The following is a 22244-nucleotide window of genomic DNA, read 5'->3' on the forward strand; positions in this document are numbered from 1 at the left end:
AAATTAGTAAGTAAGTGAATATGCAAGTTGTATAAAAAAAGATTCTTTGATAATTTGTTGTAGTAAGGTGCAATATGTACTAGATAATTTGTCGTATTATATGATGCTACTACATAGATATGTAATATATTTCCAGGGTTTACGTTATGTTGTACTTTTCTATAAACAAATACAGGTATTTAATATGAAGTGATATATTATTACCTAAATAGAACATATGTCTGTGATTGGCACGCGTGGTGTTTTGTGTATAGGGTTTTATTTGTGAGTGGGAACTCATTATACGAGTATGGTATAGTTTATGGCTCAATGTATACATGGATTTCTCACAATTTCATTTGTAGAATCTCATTACTATCTACATAACTCCTTCATGTAATCATCCTTCAGAGCTTCATATATAGCATCACAGGTTTCTGGTATGATGATGGACAGACTCTGCTTGGATATCCTCGTACTGTATTGAAGGGATGTGTAGCAACATCCAGTAGCCAGGTATCTGAGAGTTGCCACTCTACACGTTGCTGGTGAAATGCTTGCCTCATATTTGTCTCTTGCCTCTGAATGTAGCCCTCCACTTTCGATACAAGTGTATAAAAACTGTTTATGTCCATCCGCACGTAATTGCGGAACAAAGTTTCATTTTCCTCCTGCAATTCACGTAGGATTGTCACAGAGCTACCCATTCTTTCACGTCTCTGCAACCACTCCCGGCACCAAACACGTCTCTGTGATCTCTTGTTTTTCTTTTTAATGCAGGCACCAATTATGATAGAATACAGTGCTATATTCTTTCTAAGTATGGCGCGAACCATGGTGATCGTACCGTAATGAACCACTCGCTCACAACTGCTGGCGTCCGACTGCCCTCCAACCACCACAGACAGCTGTGTGGACACCTACGCGGGCATAGTCTGCAGACTTTGCCCTGCCAGGCACAGCCTGTCAGGCACAGCTCGACCGTGTGGACGTGGCTTAGAGAATTAGAAACTAGAAGGGTGGGTGTATTTTTAACTTAATAAGTATTAAGTCTGCCATTTCTCCTAAGCATTCTCTTTATATTTTAATTAATATTAAATATAATAAAGAGTATGCTTGGGAGAAATGGCCGACTTGATACACATTGTAAGAATACTATTACCATACCAGTCGATAATCCTTTTCTAACATGTAAAACTTGACCTTGGTTTCTAGAGGTCACTCAAAACAGGAAGACATTCTGATGCTTGCATTAACCGCATCCTCTGACATTAAGTAATTAACAGATTTATCAGCTCCCGGGCGAGGGACTCCACGGAATTGCCCCCGTTGGGAAGTAGTGCCGTCAGTGCCTCTCATGCGTTGCACTGTAGGCGTTATTTTAGGTTCTTTGCGGCGTCCCTTCGGCCACTAGCTGCAACCCCTCTCATTCTTTAACTGTGCTGCTGTTCATATTCTCTTTCTTTCATCTTACTTTCCATCTTCTCCTAACAATTAATTCATAGTGCAACTGAGAGGTTTTCCTCCTGTCACACCTTTCAAATATTTTTGCTGTCAACTTCCGTTCCAGCGTTGAATGATCTCATAGGTCCCAGCGCTCGGCCTTTAGCCTAAAATCTATAATCTGTTCTGTTCCATGGAAGTGTGTGACAATGATGTTGCTATTTAAGATTCATTTCGATTGCTGGTTATTTTGAATTTAGCCGGACTTGTGCCAGCATGGGCCATTGCCTTAAGATGGTACAGAAAGTGTGGTCAAGTTTTTTTTTATGGATTTATAGGCCTGATGATGCACTAGCTGACAATTGAATACACTGTATGACTTGAATGTCAATGCCCACACGTGTGCACGAAAGCGGAGTTGCGAGTCTCACAGATTTCGGTGGACTGGGACCAAGATAAGATACCCAAGGCAAGTAAGTGGCCTCTCAACTCGTCCAACTAATCAAGATCATTTGCCAAGTGTCAACGATAAAAAACGACGATGTTTGTTTATATTTTGGTCGACAGAATGACCCGATTTAAGAGAGAGGTCAAACTTATGGTTTTTATTTCTTGTTATTAGCTGGTATGGTCGCTAGTGTCGTGGCATGCCGCTCACATGTCGCGTGTTCGAGCCTCCCGCGGGGCGATGAAAAAATCACTGGCTCTGTATGATGATCAGTTACTGCCGCAGTGTGGGGTCTGCGGTGGGAGGTTGAAACCAACATTTGTTTGGATGCTTGAATTTCAAGTCAATGGCCCCAGTGTGCTTATTCCATGTGAATAGGTTTCATCTACCGAACTAATAATAATATATGTACCGTATCAACAACCTGAATTTAAAGGTAGAGTCTGCTTTTGCCTTTGAAATATGAATTACAGGGTTTGATAAAAACCACTCAAATTTATATTTGGAGTCAGTCGTTTAACGTATTAGCTAAACAACTTCAGTTTGTTGGGGTTTATACCAATTACATCTTATTGAATATTCTAGGTGCAGATCATATTCCTGACAAAACTGTGATGTAGTTCATAACGCACTGGAAAGTTGTAAAATGAGGACGAACAAATGATTAGAATTCTGCTGAAAGCACGATAGTATTGTCGAGTTCCTCGTTGGACGAGTCGATATCGTTCTCAGCTAGCACTCTGCTGGGCCTGCGTTCGATTCTCCGGCCGGCCAATGAAGAATTAGAGGAATTTATTTCTGGTGATAGAAATTCATTTCTCGGTATAATGTGGTTCGGATTCCACAATAAGCTGTAGCTCCCGTTGCTAGGTAACCAATTGGTTCTTAGCCACGTAAAATAGTCTAATCCTTCGGGTCAGCCCTAGGAGAGCTGTTAATCAGCTCAGTGGTCTGGTTAAACCAAGATATACTTAACTTTTAACGATACTATTGTCTTCTGATAGCAGACTAGGCAAAATCCATCATCATCGTGAGATATATAGCTTAAGATACACACTGCCTGCGAGTTGGCAACACTGACTCCAGCCAGCCCAGCGTAAGGAAGCGGAACAAACATTAACGTAGGACTACTGACGAAGGATCCGGTAAATTATCCGGTCATTCAAAACCGAATTATGCCATAAAGTCATAAAGTCGGGTGCTTTTATTGGAGGTACTGTTAATTACCCGTGACTTCCTGTAAAACGAAAATAAGCCGCGTCAGCAAATAAAATGTTTGTGACTCGCATTCAGATTTGGGATATCGGAACAAAATTCAGAATGGTCGGTTATGACTATTCAATTATGTGATATATATATATATATATATATATATATATATATATATATATATATATATATATACATATATATATATATATATATATATATTATATATATATATATATATATATATATATATATATATATATATATATATATATATATATATATATATATATATATATAAACTTTTGTCACATACACTGTAACATTTTTTTTATGCCCAAACTTAAGCTACAAATGTCGTTTAATATGTAAATTCATATATATACAGTATATATACATTATTTATATGAGTGTATATATATACATATACATATCGTACACACACATGTATATATATATATATATATATATATATATACGTATATATAACACCCAACTCCTTGCTGGGGATTCGAACCGTCAACCACTGGCGTACCAGATCAACGCTCAGTCCACGTACTTGCGGAAGGAAAGAGGCTGAGAAACCAAGTAAGCAACTGTAAAGAATAGGTCATATATATATATATATATATATATATATATATATATATATATATATATATATATATATATATATATATATATATATATATATATAGCCTATATATATATATATAATCAGAAAGCTACAAACGTCATTTAATATCACTTCGCTCTACCTCCGAAATAATATATTTTTATTATATATGTTACCGAAGGGGAATTTTTTAGTTGATAATAAGTCCACCGTCCCGTGGGGTCGAACCAGCGACGGACGAGGAATCAGGACTACAGGGACGCACTGACGCAGTGGACTTATTATCAACTAAAAAATTCCCCTTCGGTAACATATATGAAAAAATATATTATTTCGAGTAGAGCGAATTGGATATTAAAGGACGTTTGTAGCTTTCTGATTGTATATATGAATCATGGTGATGTGATAAATAGTCATATATATATATATATATATATATATATATATATATATATATATATATATATATATATATATATATATATATATATATATAATATATATATATATATATATATTTATATATGTGTGTGTGTATATATACATATATATATGTAAATATACATATGCATTGTATAAATATATATATATATATATATATATATATATATATATATATATATATATATATATGAATAATGCTTTTCGGTTATAAAATAAATTAAAAACTAAAGTAATGTAAATGAAAAGTCCCCAAGCATAATGTTCTTCAGGTGTTCATGTACGCTACGTCATTTTCTTAAATTTGTTAAAAATACGTTTACATGGGAGGTTGTTATGGATAGCCGCCCCCCCCCCCACAAAAAAATTAACTTTTTAATGTTCTCGGTAAAGGGTTTTTGGCTTCCGAAAAAGGCACATTAGAGAACGCAAAACCTATCATTCTTAATGTCAAACCCACACGAATCATCTCCTCTGAATTTATTGAAAAAAACTAAGGTCCTGTTAGCTGGTCAAAATAAGCCTACCTGATTAAAACGAAATGCAGAGAGAAAGTTACAGTTAACAAAATATCTAATTACATTTTTTGTAAAATTATACAAATACTATGAAATAACTGTAAAATTGCATAAATGTATTTTTCTAATTAAAGATTTAAAAGACTTACTTTTTTTTAGGTTTACGCTGTGACTTGACGCTTCGTACTATAGATTTTGTAATTTACGAGGAGAAATTCCGAATCAGTTGACTTCATTTTTTCACTTGATTTCACTGTCATTTTTTACCCTTATTTTGTCCAATCGTCTGGCCTATTTTCGTTTGTCGGTTATAATTTTTACTTTAGTTTTATTCAGTTCCATTCTCCTCGCATCTTCTTGAATCATCTGGGAGTTTACTTTATGCTCCCGCCGTGTTCCTCTATAATACTTTTTTCAGCATCTTGGTCCCAATAATTGTTGATATACGTCGTTAAACTTGGTGTTGTACAATTCTTAAGGGATCTGTTAGATATTTCGCTTTCATAAGTTGTGGTTATAATTTTTGTCTGTGATAATATGACTTACGCAGGGTTTTTCATCAGGAAACATCAGTAACTAACTTCCCTTTCCGTGAAGACGAAAGTCATTTCAGTAACTACTCACCACAGTCAGCTCCGAAAATTGGTTCTCGTCGTTTGTTTTAGGCTCGTTACCCCTAACGGTCGTTTCCCGCCAGACTTGGACCTCCGCATTTTGAAAACAATACCTCTAACCTAAGCTCCAAACCCCAGTCTGCTCCGTACTGAGGTGCTCAGTACACGGAAATTTTCCGAATTCTTCAGCGTCGTTGTTTTTGATAACTGTCAATATGGAAAGTATGGTGAGTGATGCAACTCGTGTCATAATTATCTATGAAAATAAAGTTCAGGTACTCGTGTGTCAAATAGTGCTGTTACTCAGTGTGTGCTCACGTTCGCGATCGTCGAAATTATGGGTAGTGATATCATTAAATTAAAGTAATTTTGCATTCGATAAAGTTATATCCTCATTCAAAGCCAGATACTCCGCGTGTATAAAATTATTTCCCTTTCATGTTCGTGACGGTGCACTTCATTACGTAATGGGTTGTTACCTCCCCACTAAGATTAGAATTTTGATCAGGTCATACACAGTGAAAGTTAAAAGGCTCTCGTCTATAAGGAGTAATAAATCAAAGGATTTGGTTGTGCTTCTGATCTCGGCTCGCTGTTTTCATAGAGGAACACACAAGGACGGAGCATGCCAGTATAAATGTGTTGGCTGGAGACTGGTATTTTAACAAGGAAAATTCTGCCGAAGCTTGACTTGCACGTAACGGTGATTGTGAGATCCTGATAAAGATCGCACACACGACAACTGCAGTAGCTAGCCAGTTAGACTGAATGATAAGCATCATCACTTTTAAGTTCAGCAAGATTGGTTTTAGATTTTAGTAGTTGATGAAGTTGGTGTTGTGGTTGTACTCCAAAAATGGGAACAAGGCCGCAGAAAGTTTGTCCCTTTCTACCTCCCAAAAAGTGTTAAACCTTGGTCACTGTGATAGTAAACTTGCTAGCGAGAATGATTGCTTTTACGTACAGAAAATACATTTTTTTACGTTAAACAAAACCAAACTTGTGGACGAGAGGGAACACGAGAACGCACTGTCTTGGGGATAGAGACTGACTATCAAAGTATTTCTATTTCTATTGTCATAATAATGTTGTATCAGTGATAATGATTATGCTGACATGGTAAGAACCTAGGCATAAGAACGCCGTTGAATCTAGGCAAAAAGTCAGGAAAAAAAAGTCAATAATTTATGGTGGCCGATAGTAAAATCACGGGGAAAAAAGTAACCGGTCAATGTCCAGAACAACTCCGCGGTGAGATATAAGAAAATAGGTCACACTATAATTTTCACAATATAAAATAATAAAAACTTTGTCTCTGAACACTTTTTGAGAAGATTCACCATATCCGAGATATTAATGATTATCTAATCAGCATCCTCGAAAATTTTTCTAAGTCGTTTGTTTACATCCAGTAGCTCCTTCGGGTATTATTGCAGTTTCGGTCAAATTCGGATATCTAATATTTTTTTACTTGCTATCATATATTTTTGTCATGATTCATACGAAATACTTACTCATCTTCCGCAAATTAAGAGTTACGGAGATATTTGCCGATGAATATTGTTGCCTTGTTGTTATCGCAAGGATGCGTTTATGCTGCCGTGTCAGTTTTCTGCTGATGCGTTTTTGTTTTTGTCAATGTATTGTGGGTAAAAATGCCTAATCGTCTTTTGTTTTCGTTATGAATTATAAGTACGGTACAAATGCTGAAACATGATTGGTTGCTTTGTTTCAAGAATATCCAATTAACTGCGATTTTGGAATAAGCTGGCTTTCTACAAAAGTGCGCTCAGTTGACTGCCATGGATTCCGTCGTGCACGTCTGCAGTGGGTGTTCTCTGTCTTACTTTGAGGCTATTGGTCGTTTCCATGGACATTACAATGGAACTCCACAGGTTGTGAATACCTTTCTTCGTGAACATTTATACCACCATCTATTTAAAGGTAAGTGAAGTGGTTAACGAAGGGTAACATTGCAGTTTCGGCCTGTGAATTTCACCGAAACTGTAACTAGACGTTAGTAAAATTTCGTTCCCTGTAACCCCTGTGGCAAAGCGCCGCAGCAGCGCCATTACGCTTGCCAGAACATACGAGCTTGCAACAATCATTTAAAAATGTGCATAAGCGCGTGAGCGCGCGCTGCACCACCCGGAACTGAGAGCGGTACCCATGGCGCCATGTATCTCTAAATCTAATCATTTGCGGTAGAAATAAAGGTCAGATTCGTTGAAAGTACACTATTTTAAGCTAGAAAATGTAATTTTATATGAAATGAATTTGACCGAAACTGTAAATTTTACCGCACTTATCGTACTTGATCTTACTGAGTTAGTTCGAAAATGAGTTTTACTGTAATGTTTCTCAGAAAGAGTGTAATGTTTCTCAGAAAAACTAGTTCCCCATCCAATGATTTTCGATTTTTGACTTATAAGGTTAGACAATACCTGTCCCCAACCCCTCCATAGCTAATATGGCAAAATTGTGGGTGTTTCCCTCATCATAAGAAGTGGTCTAAAAACGCTTTAAATATGAAAAATATTACATTTTACTTTTAATTTTGGTACTTTATGCATGCGGAGTTCTTCTGGACATTCACCAAGTAACCTAACCTAACCTTTACCCTCACCCAACCCAACCTAACCTAACCTAACTAACCTAACCTAACCTAACCTAACCAACCTAACCTAACCTAATGATCACCGTCCACCATAAATTAATGTGACTTTTTTCCCTAGCCAAAATTGTGACTTATTTTCTGTGACTTTTTTTTACCTGTGACTTTATTACCAGCCACCAGAATGAATCTCCGTAAAATTGAAATTTGAGAAAGAGACAGAGAGAATTATACTGTCAGAGATAAGACAGAGTCCATACCTCTTAGGAACCAATTTCGCCACGCGATTATTTGGCATTATCTTCTCATTAACACAGGCGTTAAACCAAAGGATTTGGCTTCTGTTGTTATTATGGTTTCCTCTGGCGCTGTTGCAGTCGACATCCCCGTACTGCAGCTTCACTCCCCTTCACTCCTTGTGTCCTCACGAGAATGTCGGCAAATACTGTGGAAATCAGGTGCAGTATAGAGGGGTCACCCCAAAGGACGCGGCAATGATCGTCGATTTTCACAACAGGTTCAGATCGCAAGTGGCTCTGGGTAGGGAAACCAGAGGTTCAACGGGACCGCAACCCCACGCCTCCAATATGATGATAATGGTAAGGTGTTCTTTCCTTGTTGCTCGGACGGTAGAGTTCATTGCTTTTTATCATTGTCAGGGACATGTTGATAGGCTTCAAATAGTTTAGACCAACCCTTTTTATTACAACGCGCCCTCTAAGTGTTGGCCCTTCCCTCCACGCCCCCCTTGCATCTATGAGTAAAATTCCCTCCCAGAATTAAAGAAAAAAAAAGGGGGGGGTTTCGAGGGATAGGGAGGGAAGTAAATAATTACAAAACGTGGTAAGCCCAACGAGTCTAACTGGGGTAGTAGACTATAAGGAATCTAACGTTTGCATTTTTTCATAAACTTCTGAATATTAGTTCCTCAGCTTTAAGAGAATAACGAATATATGTAGGGAATTTTTAATTTTTCCCTGGGGTTCGCGCCTCCCCAGGTTGAGAACCAATGGTTTAGAATGAGTAGGGGTAAAGGATTGCTTTCAAATAATTCGTTTAGACTGGGTACGGGTAACAAATTGCCTTCAAATAATTAGTTTAGACTGAGTAGGTGTAAAAGATTGCTTTCAAATAATTAGTTTAGACTGATTAGGGGTAACAGATTGCTTTCAAATAATTTTTTTCTTTTGTTTCAAAAACATATTTACAAAAGATGTACATTACAAATTAATAAAGAACAAGAAAGTTTAACAGATTCCTTAAAGTAACACAGAAGTGGAACAAGATATTCTTAAATTTAGGATTACAACTCAACAAAAACACATACCTTATAACCAATGAGGTTTAATTACGATTAAAATTCATAATTTATATATTTATTTGGAAAGTAATTTTTCAGTGTCCTTATATTTTATCAATAATAATTAGTTTAGACTGGGTAGGGGTAACAGAGACGTGACGAGACCGCAACCCCAAGCCTCTAACAAAATTATTATGGTGATGATATACTCGTTTATTCTGTTGGAGGTCTAACGTTCCAGACTTTTTTTTTTATTAATTTTAATGAGTGTAAGAGACTATTTATTGTACTTGGATAGAAAAACTAGAGGTGAAACAGGACTGAAGTCCACGCTACAAACATGAAAATGACGATTCAGTAATATTTTTATGCTGTAGAAAGGATATATGTTATTAATGGTCGGTTAATAGTTTTCAAATGGTAGAAAAATCTAGCATACATTTTGTGAGAGACTTGAACTGATAAAATAAGTGCAAAGGAAGAGGTTAATGAGGTATTTATATGCAGTTGGAGATCATAAGGTAAAGAATGCTTTTGTCTCCAAGAGGTAATGCCGATATAGGAAAACGGACATAGGGTTCACAAGTTTGTTTGAATATAATGTACGATAGATAGGTCTAATCCATGCAGGAGAAGAACGTGAGTGAGGTAATGGTGCATGATCGCAGAAGATGGAGAAGACTAATAACAAACAGTGACTCCATATAAAGATGGGAAAAGCTGAAGATAAAGAAGAAGATAGGTCTAACCCCAAAAAGTAAACGGAAAAACTCTAAGCTCTTGCTCAGCAGTTATATAATACATTAGGTACAGGGTCGCTAGGACAATCCACTCCAAATCCATAAATAGTAAATATGGACAATCTGTTCATGGTTTCAGGAATGGGACGATGAACTGGCCATCATTGCCCAGCGAGATGCAGATCAGTGTATTTTCGGCAAGGAATGCGTAGACTGCCGCCGTGTTTGTAAGTAGGCTTGAATTTATTAACTGTCATACTCTAGGACTGTGTTACCTCTAAGACAGTGTCATTATAAAAAATGGAATATGCATTAGTGTAAATGGTATCCTTAGTCGTAGAATGGGAGTTTGATTATCGATGCGAACTACTCTGATTTTCAGCGAGGTTCGGTGTTGGCCAAAATTTGTTCTTGATCTATCAGAACAAGTTTAATGCCCAAATTCAGTGGTCACGCGTCGTGGCGAGCTGGTACCATGAGGTGACTTATTTCGATCCTAATCTCATCAACTTATTCCAGTAGGTGCCATATATTTCGAACGCTTTTTAGGAATATTTCGAACGCTTTTTAGGGATATTTCGAACGCTTTTTAGGGATGTATAGAGAGTGCCTTTTGTGGAACATCGTCGACAGAAATAATTGTAACATCATTCGGATATAGCTGCATTGCATTTCTCCTCTTTCTGTAGTATCATTGTACACTTTCATATAAATTATATATTTTTATGTAATAAAAAGAACATTTCACGGTACATTCGAGTAACTTATGGATGGCGAACACACGTACTAGCTTTAAGTAGTACTGGCAACCCTTATCTCGTGATCTCATTTACTCATCACGCTAAATCATGTAAACTTTGCTTTATTTGTTATGATATTTGTCAGTTTCAGCTATAGTTGTTAGTTTCAATTTTATTCTTAGATGTGACTTTATCAGGAGAATTCAATGGGAAAACTAGATGATGTAAAAATAGCGTCTCTGAAACGCAAAATCCAACTCTGCCCTCTTTATCCTTACAACTACAAAGGTTTTCGACGAACGTGAGCCGGTACACGCAAATGGTGTGGTGGGACACATACAAAATTGGATGTGGGTTTGGCATGTTCCTGGATAATGGCTGGTGGAAGAAGATTTACACCTGTAATTATGGGCCAGGTGGGAACATCCTCTCAAGTGAGATGTATCAGCCAGGTGATCCCTGCTCCGCTTGTCCAGGTGGCACTGCCTGTTCGGCCAGGTACCCCGGACTATGTGGTAAGTAGGCTACTCATCTGAGCTGGGTGCATTGCCAACGTTTTGTGGTAGGCAATATCAGTTAATCTTAACATCTCGGGAGCAGGTCAAAGTACTGAAATATCTAAAAATTAATTAGATATAAAAAAAGCATCCATTAATCTATCTCGCATCATAGAATAGCGGAATTGTAATCACTTTACACTTATAACTGTTCATTTCTGTACAACGCTTTTGAATTATTTTTAAATATTTCTAACAATGTACACATTAGGAAGTACTTTTTTTCCAGCGGTTATGTAAGGAATATTTACAATGTTGATATCAATGAGGACAGTAATAAGAAAAATCTGTTGAACTCGAAGCACTGGAAGTCTACCTCTTCCACCATTTTCAGAGACCCTCAGATTGCTCGTCTTTTAACTTTTTCCCCCCTGTGTTGACAAGCATTCGAATATTTCTCTCTCTCTCTCTCTCTCTCTCTCTCTCTCTCTCTCTCTCTCTCTCTCTCTCTCTCTCTCTCTCTCTCTCTCCCAGATCCCTAAAATTTTCCCGGGTAAAATTCTGATGTATAGCTCACTTCGGCGTCAAGCTACATTCATTTTCCTTTCACGGTTTTTCTGGTTTCAACATTAGTTTGCCCGCCCCACGGCTTATTAAGTCAACTATGCATAGGGGAACTCATTTCCCATCTTTCAGAAATACTACTTCAGTCGTATCAGACTGCACATACATTGAATCTACATTACCCAACGCTTAATGCCTAGCTTGATTGTAAGCTATTTAAGTGGGATTAACTAAAGTAGTCGTGTTTTGGAGTTGATTTTTGGAGGTACCCATATCGACCCTCTTTAGGTCCGATCCTTTCGGGAGGTTAGTACCATCAGTGCACCTCATGTGGCGCATTAAAGGTTGTGTTCAGTGTTCCATCGGCCCATAGATGCACTTTTTTTTAGCTTTTTACTTTACCTCCATTCCCTTTCCCTCTCCCTTATACCATCTTGCTGCCCAACCACTCCAATTTCCTTTTTTTCACTGTCTTGAGCGCTAAACGGGTGAAAGTGCCCCTTACTTGAATTTATTGCCAAATTTTCATAAATCAGATCAGATCATTAGGTCTGTTAGCTTGGCCTCTTTTTGTCTCCTTAAGTTTTCAGTTTAATTTGTTTTCGTATCAGCTGTCTTACTAAACTGCCTTTATTTTAACACTTAGCTCCCATATCGGCAACCACATCAGCACCACCAAAGCTAAATCTGGTCAGTCAGTTTGACCAAGGTGGAGACACCACGGGACATTTAAGGCAGAGACGAGAATCCGACTTCATGGTCTTTGAAGGACAGACGTCGCACTCGAAGGACCACCCAGATCAGCCCCTCGATGATGAACGAGCGCTGCTGAAGGATCTGATTCCATTCTTGAAGAAAATCGGCAAAACTGCCCAAGTCATCCGGGCTTCCTCTGCGAAGACTGTCCAGAAAATAAGGGACGAAGTTCTCCCTCCAGGTTACCGGCCTTTGATTCTGTACAGGTAAGAATGTTCGCCTATCATCTATTTGTTTGTCTCTTAATACTCTTTGCTCTTTTTATCTTTTATATAATCTTTGCTCGTTAAAGCCTTTTCTTAGAAGGTCGATTACCTTGTAAACATTCTGAGTAAAGCTGGTGATTAAATTGCCGATGCTTAGGCTTTATTATACAGAACATAGCTTAAACTCTTAAGTGAATCCCAAGGTTTAAACGGGGAATTTGAGAAGGTTTGGACTCAAAAAAGGTTGAGAAGAAAAGGCAGAAAGTGAAGCGAATAATTGACATCAATTGCCAATAATTCTTTGGATCTCTGTTGCACTGGAGTTAGTTTAAAAACTCGTTGGTGTAAAGCTGAGAAGTGGAGAGATAGCAAGTACCCAACTGGAAACTGGAAGAAGGCCAGTTATAGTACCATCCTTGCACACGCACATTATGTCGGGTCACATAAGAGGAAGCCACAACAAAAGTATATTAGTAGCCAAGTTTTGTTGGCACCAGCTAATGTGTGTACGATTTCTTAACGCAGGTCAAGTGCTGGAAAACTTATGGAGCTTGATGCCGATACGTTACTTCCTTCCAACAAGACTGAGGCGCCACCAAGGGGAGAACCGCATAAACTCTTGGTGTGCGATTTGGATGTTTCCCCCTGCGAATTCATACGGGTCGGTGGCAATTGGTCCGTAGCTCATGGTCCTAGTAAGTTTTTGTTTTTAATATGCTTTTGCAGGTTAACATTGAGTTAAGGAAGGGTTCGTGAGAGACGCTGGGCGTGGGCAAGATTTGATTTGTTTAGCATTTCTGTTGAATGGACGCTGATTTTAGTAGTGTGCCCACTGTGGGTTAGGTTATTTATGCTGAGAATTCTGAATAACTAGCTCAAGAATCTGTCGGTAGGGAGGTTTTGACATATCTCGCTCTGCATATACATTATTTTTTCCATAAACTCTGTACCTTGAATTGTCCCGTGGCAAGAAAAAGAGAGAGAGGTGCATTCCAGATTTTCTTTTTTCCAAGGCGAGGGAAGGTACACAGAAATCACCCTTCGAGTCGGAGAGAAGGCCCTTCTAATGGTCCAGACTCCTGTGCCTGCCCCAACGACGGAGAGCGTTTGCATCAGCATATCCCATCGCCGTCAGCTAACAGAGGCGAATTTAACCAATGGCACGCTTCCAGAACTCTCGGTGAGTTAGACCTAGTTCAGTACTTGAGAAAGTGAAGCGAGTTGGGAGTTGGAGTTGTTGGACGGCCAGATGGAAGAAAATGAGCGAGAATGGAGGTGCTGTGAATCCAGGTAAAAGTGTCACAGAAAAAAAAGTCACATTGATATCTCTTAGATAGTTACCCCCAAGGGTTTTAACTCGGTATGTATCCACCTTTGCGACGTGTTTAGTAAAAACATAAACAAAAGACTGTAAATATCATAAAGATAATGACCCCACAGAAATATTGTGAATTTTTCTTTGTGACTTTATTACCGGCCACTATAAATTAATGTGACTTTTTTCCTTAGCCAAAATTGTGATTTTTTTTCCCTGACTATTACCGGCCACCGGCGCAGCTATGGTCAGAAGGGACGCTGCAAATAGCCTCTCGTAATGCCTACAGGGCACCGCATGAGGTGTACTGACGGCACTCCTTCCCTAAGGGATATAAACGGATTTAATGCCCTCATCTAGACCAGACCTGAAGGAAGGAAGATAATGACGGTTAGTATAGAACGATTGGGGCCTTGGATATTTCTCTTAGGGGAGGAGTGCCTTTAATGCACCTCACGCGGTGCACTGTAGGCATTACGAGAGGTTATTTGCAGCGTCCCTTCTGCCATTAGCTGCACCCACATTTTAACTTGTACATTACTCCATTCCCGCTCATTTTCTTCCACCTGGCTGTCCAACAATTACTCAAACTCCTTGTTTCACTCTAAGCACTGATTGGCCAAATGTCCCCTAGTACTGGGCTTTATAGCCTAATATTCATATATAAAATCGATCAGCTTGTTATAGATAATTATCGGTATTTCACCCACCATTCTACCAAATTCTTGATCACCCCACTCTCCCTTTCAGATAGGTGTCCTGCCCACCGGCGGCCAAGTCATCAGCAAGACCTTGGGAGGTACCCCGGGTCTATGGGAGATGGGAGTTGTCACCATCAATAATTTGAAGGCCTCTTTCCTCGTGATCGTGAATGTGGGTCCCGTTTCAAGTTTGGCGATTGTAGACATCGATGCAATACAGGTCACTGATGGGCGTTGCTGCATATCTGGGTTATGTTAAATGTTAAAAGCCTTTTTTACTCTAAGTAAGGAATTGCTTTATGATCACTTTCATGAATGAAAGAAACTAACATGGTTTATCGTCAGGAATGTAAGAAAAATTTCCCCCGTTTACCATCATTTGTAAAGAATCTTCCATGTTACCATCACGACTGTAAAAATGCTGTCGTGAATGTAAGGAATTTCTACTGCTTACCTTTGTGAGAGAAAAGCATTTTTTTCCCGTATCTCGTTAAGTGTGGAATTGTTGTCTGTTTACGGCATTAAGGAATGACTTAAATATTTAAAAAAATGCAAGGATATTCTTGTAGGTATTAGGTGATTTGCTGCTTGCTTTTGAATGTTATAAGGGTTGTCTTTTTTACCATAAGAACTGTAAAAAAAATGTCTTTTTGATGACTGCGTTCAGTGCTTGTGAAGAATTTGGTTGGATTGTCAGTTGGTCTATGCATGAATCTTGCTTGTATTAAAGGAAGCTAGTTCCAAATAATTTCCTAAGAAATTAATTTTGCTCATAACTGTTTGCGGTCAAAGATGAATTAAAAACTTGCATATTTTTAAGATTACAACGGCAGAAACCCTGTGCCTACAAGCGAACGTTGTATTTTGTTACTAAGCCGATGAATGACGTATAACAGAAGTTCTGCCTACAACGTGTGCAGAGTATTTAGAGTTCAATATAACAAAAAGACAGAACTGTGCAGGCTGTGTTTTTAAATGGGTCAAAGTTCTAGTAACTTAAATATTAATTTTGTAAACACACGCTGCCAGTGAGACCGTATCAAACCTGTTTTATAATCACAACCAAAGATGGTATCGATATTTATTCCGTAAATCAACCCATAGACTATGTTAAAGAATATGGGATTATAAGTTTTCTATTCATACTGTGCTGTCTGTGTAATAATTAATATTTGGTGACATTTCTGTTTATTTGCTTGGCACTTACTGATAAAAACTTAGTAGTTTTACAGAGTTCCTAGGCCACGTGACTAACTAGCAATTATTCTCTGTTTTTTCCTCGAGTTTGAAAATTTGTGAGGGTTTGTGGAGTATCCCCTTTAATCTAATATCTTCAGTTTTCTTTAATATGATATTACTAAGCAACGAAATCTGCTGGCTGCCTTTACACACTCGACAACCTAGGCTGAAAAGTATGCTCCATTAATGATATAGACGTACTCTCTGTTTAAAATAAAGTGGAACTTGGATACATTGGCACATCAAAGTTAAGAACTAAATAAATAAACAAAACGGAACAGGTAAAAGCAGATAGTGTGGAAGTGGGTGTACTTGCTTGTTATCTGCACCGAGAGGCTGGTACTAGCCACGGCATCCCAAGGAGTCTCCTCCATGTTTAGTACTAGCACGTCGGAGATGAACATCAAAACATGAACATAACATATATATAGAGAGAGAGAGTGTGTGTGTGTGTGTGTGTGTGTAATTAAAATATAAAAAAAAATTCTATTGTAGCGTTAAACTGTAGATCGCATACCAATGTAGATTCATGACGCGCAGATAACAAGCCTAAGTAGCACCGTGGAAGTGTCCTGCATGTGGAATTTAACCTTGACTAAGAGGCAACACAGAAACATATGACTTATGATGATGACGACGATGGCGATTATAAGAAGTTTGCCTGTGTCTGTTGGCATACACACAAGGATAATTGCAACAGTGCACACGGAAATAAGATTGCGTAACCCTTTACAATGATGTACACTTGTTCCTTTTACAAGAGCCTATATTAAGCTTATAATGAAAAAAATGGTCATTGCCTTTTTTTTTTGCGTTTGCTTTATCCACGATTTAGCGTCTTTTTGTCATGACTACGGTGGTGATGGGAGTTGTGGTGGTTATGATGACAGCTACAGTTACAATAAATCAAAATGCACGTAACAGGGTTGTAATTCAGGGGAAAAAATGACATATGAACATGGCACAAGCCGATCAAACTAAATTTCAAACATCAGACGACAATTTTAGCAGCTATCTTAAATTGTAGGAATCCCTTAACATAAATTTATGATCAAAATGTTATCAGCTGACACACGTTTAAAAATTGCCAGTCAAGTGAACACCAAAGTCGTTTGGCATGTAAGCCATATTATAGATTAAGGATATAATAACTGATCTCTGGAAATTACTGTATGAGATAAGTAGCTTATTTAATGACGTGGCAAGAATAAATCCGAAGAGATAAAATGTTTCACTAATTCGTAAATCCACTTTCAGTTGAAGGATGGAATGACAGCTGAAGTCAATGATGATTTTGTCTGCATTAGGGTAAGTTGTTGCTAGATCGCTTAAGTTTTCAAAGTAGCTGTCCTATACCAATGATTATCGTACAAGTAAAGCACATTAAATTCACAACCACTGACCACCAATTATGCTTTTCTGATTTATCATTGAAAACATAAAGCCATGTCCAGACTGTCTAGTAACCCCTGGTGGGATATGCCTTCACTTGGCAAAATCTGTCTGGTATGACAGTGACATTGTCCACACCACTGGACACCCCGCAGGCGGGTATTGCCGTCATTGCACCTCATGCGGTGCACTTTAGGCATTACTTAAAGCGTGCCTTCGGTCCCTAGCTGCAGCCTCTTTCGTACCTTCTATTACCTACTTTCATATTCTTTTTCTTCCATCTTACTTTCCACCCTCTCCTAATAATTGATTCATATCGCAACTGCTTTGAGGTTTTCCTCCTGTTACAACTTTCAAACCTTTTACTGCCAATTTCCATTTCAGCGCCGAATGACCTCGTAGGTCCCAATGCTTGGGCACTGGCCAAATTCAATATTCAATTCACACCACTGGACAGGTGGTTGGGCAGCACAGCCAGGCAGTAACTGGTGATTTGTTGTCGTGCCCTAGAACTGTTCCCCCCAAGAGGCTACCCTCAAATGTAGTTCAGTGTTTTGAAGAAAAAACTAAACGGGCTAGTAGGATGGAATGAAGGGGTCTAGACATGCTAAAGGATGATTTAAGCTTCAACATTTCTGATGAACATTGTCTTGAAATATGAGACAACAAGAATGATAGAATTATAGGATTTTATTTGGGATAGAAATAGTCATAAGATTAACAAATGCCCGGAAAAGTATAAAAAAAGTAAGCGTAGTGACGAGGTAAAGAAGTAATTGTTAATACTTTTCACAAAGTTCATCCAAAAACTTGCATCACGCGTGTTCGCCACATTACAGCTCGTGCAAAAATGTCCGTAACTTGAATGCTTTAACAGCTTGTTAGGCTTCCAGCTGCTGCTTGAATTGCATGGAAAGCTGTACATATATAATTTTGATGTTATACAACAAAGCAACGCAAACTACCAACATATCAGATCAGAATGTGAGAATTCCTTCATGAAAACACTCTTGTCCGTTAGACTGATTTCCAACATTTATTGCACTTTGAACTATTCCATGCGAGCTCACAACCTTAGCATGCTTCCCAGTTGGATCGATCCCGTAGGGGGTAGCGCCGTCAGTGCACCTCGTACGGTGCACTGACGGCATTACTTACGGTTCTTTGCAGCGTGCCTTCGGCCCTTAGCTGCAACCCCTTTCGTTCCTTTTTCTGTACCTCCTTTCATATTCTCTTCCATCTTAGTTTTCACCTCCTAACAAATGATTCATAGTGCAACTGCGAGGTTTTAATCCTGTTACCCCTTTTAAACTTCTACTGTCAATTTCCGTTTCAGCGCTGAATGGCCTCGTTGGTCCCAGTGTTTTGCCTTTGGCCTAAATTTTATATTCCATTCAATTTAATTCAAGTTGGATTGAAGGTTATTGGTTATCACTGGGCTAATGCCACTTTCTCCTAATAAAAATGAACCATTGTAAACTGCCTCAGCAGGCTGGTAACAAGTGCAGCGTAATACTGAAGCTTGAAAACATAGAACTATGAGGAATTAAGTAAAACTATTCGGATAAGTCTTTAAACGTATTTTATTTGGGCATAAAAATAAATAATACTGTCAACAGGTCCACATTAAACATACAAGATCAAATACAACCATTCAACGACGCATCCAATGGTTCTTTTGTTTTCGGTGCATGCTGCTCGAGAACGGTTTCTGGCAACTCGCCAACATACTTTGCACGAAGTAACCATTATTCTTAAATTGTTGCAAAACTGAATACGTGACTTTACTTTTACTACCAACATTGGTTAACTGGTGCTAAATTTTCGCCAAAGTGAAAGGTGTCGGAAAACGGGCTGATGTGAAACTGCCTTAAGAGGTCTCCTAATTCATGTAAATTGCATGATGCAAGGAAAACAAAGAACCATTGTCATAGGCTTCTTCGTCGGCGACTCCTCTGAATCCCTCTGCTTCCCCACACACTGCAGTTTGAACATAGGAACATGTTTCTAATCATAAACTAAAAAGCCACAAGTGGCCGTGGATTTAGAAAGCTTTCATTCATCTGCTACATTACAGTGCTGTCAGAGAGACTTGCAATTTGCTTTTGAGCATCTAGACTTGACATTTTGAACTCATTTGAAATTTTTGGTTTAAGAGGGGTTGCTACCCAGTGATCAGGTCCCATCAGAAGTCTGGAATTTTATATTTGAGAGAGATTAAGGATGTTTAGAATGGTTTTCCGGTATTGGACATTTCGTAAAGCTGTTTGTATTCCTGGAATAAGTTTGTCTTTTCAAGCATCAGATTTCTTTTAAAAAAAATAAGCGCTTTTTTTACTTTCTGAATAAACAAGCCTCGGTCAAATTATACACGACAAACACGTACGCACTCACACACATACACGAGCACACACAAGCGCTGAGAATCACTCGGATACATTTAAATGCTAACGCACAATTTTTGTGATTCTCGTTCTCCTAACATACACCTGACATACAGCAGAGGCCATCGGTGATCTGCAGAGCGTCTACGGCCACGGTGGCTCTGTCACTTGCAGGGGCTACCGTCATCACGACGAGGAAGGACGTTTTGACGTTGCTGAAGGACACTCGGCTCATCTCCCACATCCCAGGGGCGCCGCCTAAGCTTTCGCGAATGACCTCACCTCCTATTGGCATAACACCCACCTAAAGGGACAAGAATAAGAGTAAGTTTGTGTTAGGTCTAGAGACACTAGTCTACTCAATCAACAGGTTGTCGAGATATATATCGCCTTCATTAGCATGGAATAGATTGGTGTAACTAATCTGATGTCAGTGATGAAGTACGATAATGTGAGACAAAGAGAAAGGAAAAATTGGAGCTTCATTCATCCTGATTCAAAGTGGGATGCTACACTAGAAGCGGAACGAAGACAATGTACATCCAGTCGCCAGAACTTCAAGTCAACCGTTGTCTTCATTCATTTGAAATTATCAGTGTTGTATTTAACCATCAAATAGTGGAGTTTTGGTTAAATGGAATAAATTTTGAATTGTAATTGAAATGTAAGAAGCATGCTGTTGTGACTATATTCATTAGTAATTTATTTTCAGCTAAGAAACGTGAAAGGTGTAGACAATTTTGACGAGATATAATGATCATAAACAAAGCGTTATTCAAGTGGACACAAAATGGGATATAATAGTTGAAAATATAATCATAAACACTGCAATGATTAGCCATATGGGGATTGCTACAGTATCAATATCACATTTATATGAAACATACCGACAAATTGTGACATACTTTAACGAGAATCAATAAAACAACTAGTCGACTGGACTCTAAATGGGCCTACCATAAGTTCAGGAATGGTTGCGTTTGCAGGGGAGCCTTCTTCTACGTCACGACGATGGGAAACGGCGACGCAGACATTCTCTGTACTTGGAGGCGCTATCAATTTTTGGAACAGAAGCTGGGTTCCTTCGCCTTGATCAAGGACGGCCTGCGCAAACCGTCCTTCACCTGATAGGATGGAGAAATTTCAACATTTAAGTAGACTTCTGGCTGGGTTGTTGACCATACACACATACATACTGTATATATGCATGGTAAATATGTAGCCCTGGCTTCTGATTTGAGCTTATATTATGCGTGATTTTTTAAAGATAATGGCATGGGTATATGTGATGGATCATTATATATATATATATATATATATATATATATATATATTAAAATCTATATATATATATATATATATATATATATATATAAAACGGCATGTATGTAGCCCTTGCTTCTGTTTTGAGCATATATTATGTATTTTTTTTAATTGTATTATTATTTGTACATGTAATACATACAGTACTTAATACCTTATAGAATAAAAATTGTCAGTGCATATAATCGTATGTCCAGTGCATTAGCAATAAGCATCAGCACAGACACTAAAACGTATATGCAATCTCAACACAGGTATGGTGCATAACAATACATGTCTATCATGACGCTCGAAATTAAGTGGCGTAGAAGAGCTAGTTCTTCTGCGGCTTACCATCAATAAAGAAATCTTGAAATTCAGGCTACACAGCCAAGCACTGAGGCACTTTCAGCCATGGTGCCATGCAGCGCCTGTGACGCTAAAAAGGAGAGTTAGAGAGGCTGAACAGCAAGATTAGAAAATCCAGAAAATTAGTGTGATGAAGTGCAAGGATCCAGAGGTGAAACTGGGAGAAAATTTAAACAACTGAACTAAGTGGTAGTTGGTAGGTGGGACAGCAGGATTGAAAGAAAGGAAGCGGAAAGTGGGTGCAAATATGGGAGGCTGCAAAGACTTTAGTAATGTCTACAGTGCACCACGTGAGGTGCACTGGCTGTTATTAGAATAGGCCTTTTATTTTCAATAAAACCATGCGCGCGCAGACCGCTGACGTCACAATTACCCATTAGATGCCCAGGACACTAACTGTAGAAGTTCAGTCGTTCAGTAACGTGCGACCGTGACCTGGTGAATTGTGCTTGTCAACTCCTGCCACTTTACTGGGTGTTATAGCCCTATATACTTCAGCAACATAGGCCGACAATGTTTTATATAGCAATATAAACCTAGAAGACTTTAGCAATAGTGACCTGTAGGACTTTAGTAACATAGATCTAGGCCTATAGGACTTTGGCAATATAGGCCTATAAGACTTATGCTGGCAACTGTTAAAGCTTGCGGATATCCGGAAGGTGAGGGGAAACTAACAATGCACTGAAACAAAACACGTGTTTGGTTGGGGAAAGATTATTTTCGAACATGAAGATCAAGACGAAGAATAACCACATAATGGTTAACTGGTTCAAGGAAGCCGAATAAATTCGGTTAGGAAGAAAATTCTCAAGGGGAGAGACAAGAGAAGAAATCGCATAGCAAAAGAAAGGTAA

At 38.5% G+C, this 22244-nt stretch overlaps 3 protein-coding genes across 7 annotated transcripts in view; 2 read left to right on the forward strand and 1 right to left on the reverse strand.

Moving 5' to 3' along the window:
- The first annotated feature begins 5279 nt into the window (after positions 1 to 5279).
- Positions 5280 to 16745, forward strand: LOC136847213 (uncharacterized). Its single transcript, XM_067118656.1, has 9 exons — positions 5280 to 5495; positions 8200 to 8481; positions 10062 to 10149; positions 10305 to 10440; positions 10951 to 11177; positions 12370 to 12685; positions 13211 to 13380; positions 13699 to 13865; positions 14751 to 16745. Exons 1-9 carry the CDS (start codon positions 5484 to 5486, stop codon positions 14958 to 14960), a joined length of 1608 nt encoding a protein of 535 aa, XP_066974757.1. The 5' UTR covers positions 5280 to 5483; the 3' UTR covers positions 14961 to 16745.
- A 2152-nt stretch (positions 16746 to 18897) lies between these two features.
- LOC136847216 (uncharacterized) overlaps positions 18898 to 22244 on the reverse strand; it is a 68010-nt gene continuing 64663 nt past the window's right edge. For all 4 annotated transcript variants that reach the window (XM_067118667.1, XM_067118665.1, XM_067118664.1 and 1 more), the window contains exons 8-9: positions 20674 to 20840; positions 18898 to 20020 (exon numbers count right to left, since the gene is read on the reverse strand). In XM_067118667.1, the coding sequence (XP_066974768.1) occupies positions 19811 to 20020; positions 20674 to 20840 (377 nt within the window). In that variant the 3' untranslated portion in view covers positions 18898 to 19810. The remainder of the gene's footprint in view (positions 20021 to 20673; positions 20841 to 22244) is intronic.
- alpha-PheRS (phenylalanine--tRNA ligase alpha subunit) overlaps positions 21294 to 22244 on the forward strand; it is a 134294-nt gene continuing 133343 nt past the window's right edge. Inside the window, exon 1 of one of the 2 annotated variants that reach the window (XM_067118662.1) lies at positions 21294 to 22240. The gene's annotated coding sequence lies outside the window, so the exon portion shown is untranslated. The remainder of the gene's footprint in view (positions 22241 to 22244) is intronic. The other variant, XM_067118661.1, reaches the window with a different exon arrangement.

This window comes from Macrobrachium rosenbergii, chromosome 16 (assembly GCF_040412425.1).
Source record: "Macrobrachium rosenbergii isolate ZJJX-2024 chromosome 16, ASM4041242v1, whole genome shotgun sequence".
NCBI lineage: Eukaryota > Metazoa > Arthropoda > Malacostraca > Decapoda > Palaemonidae > Macrobrachium > Macrobrachium rosenbergii.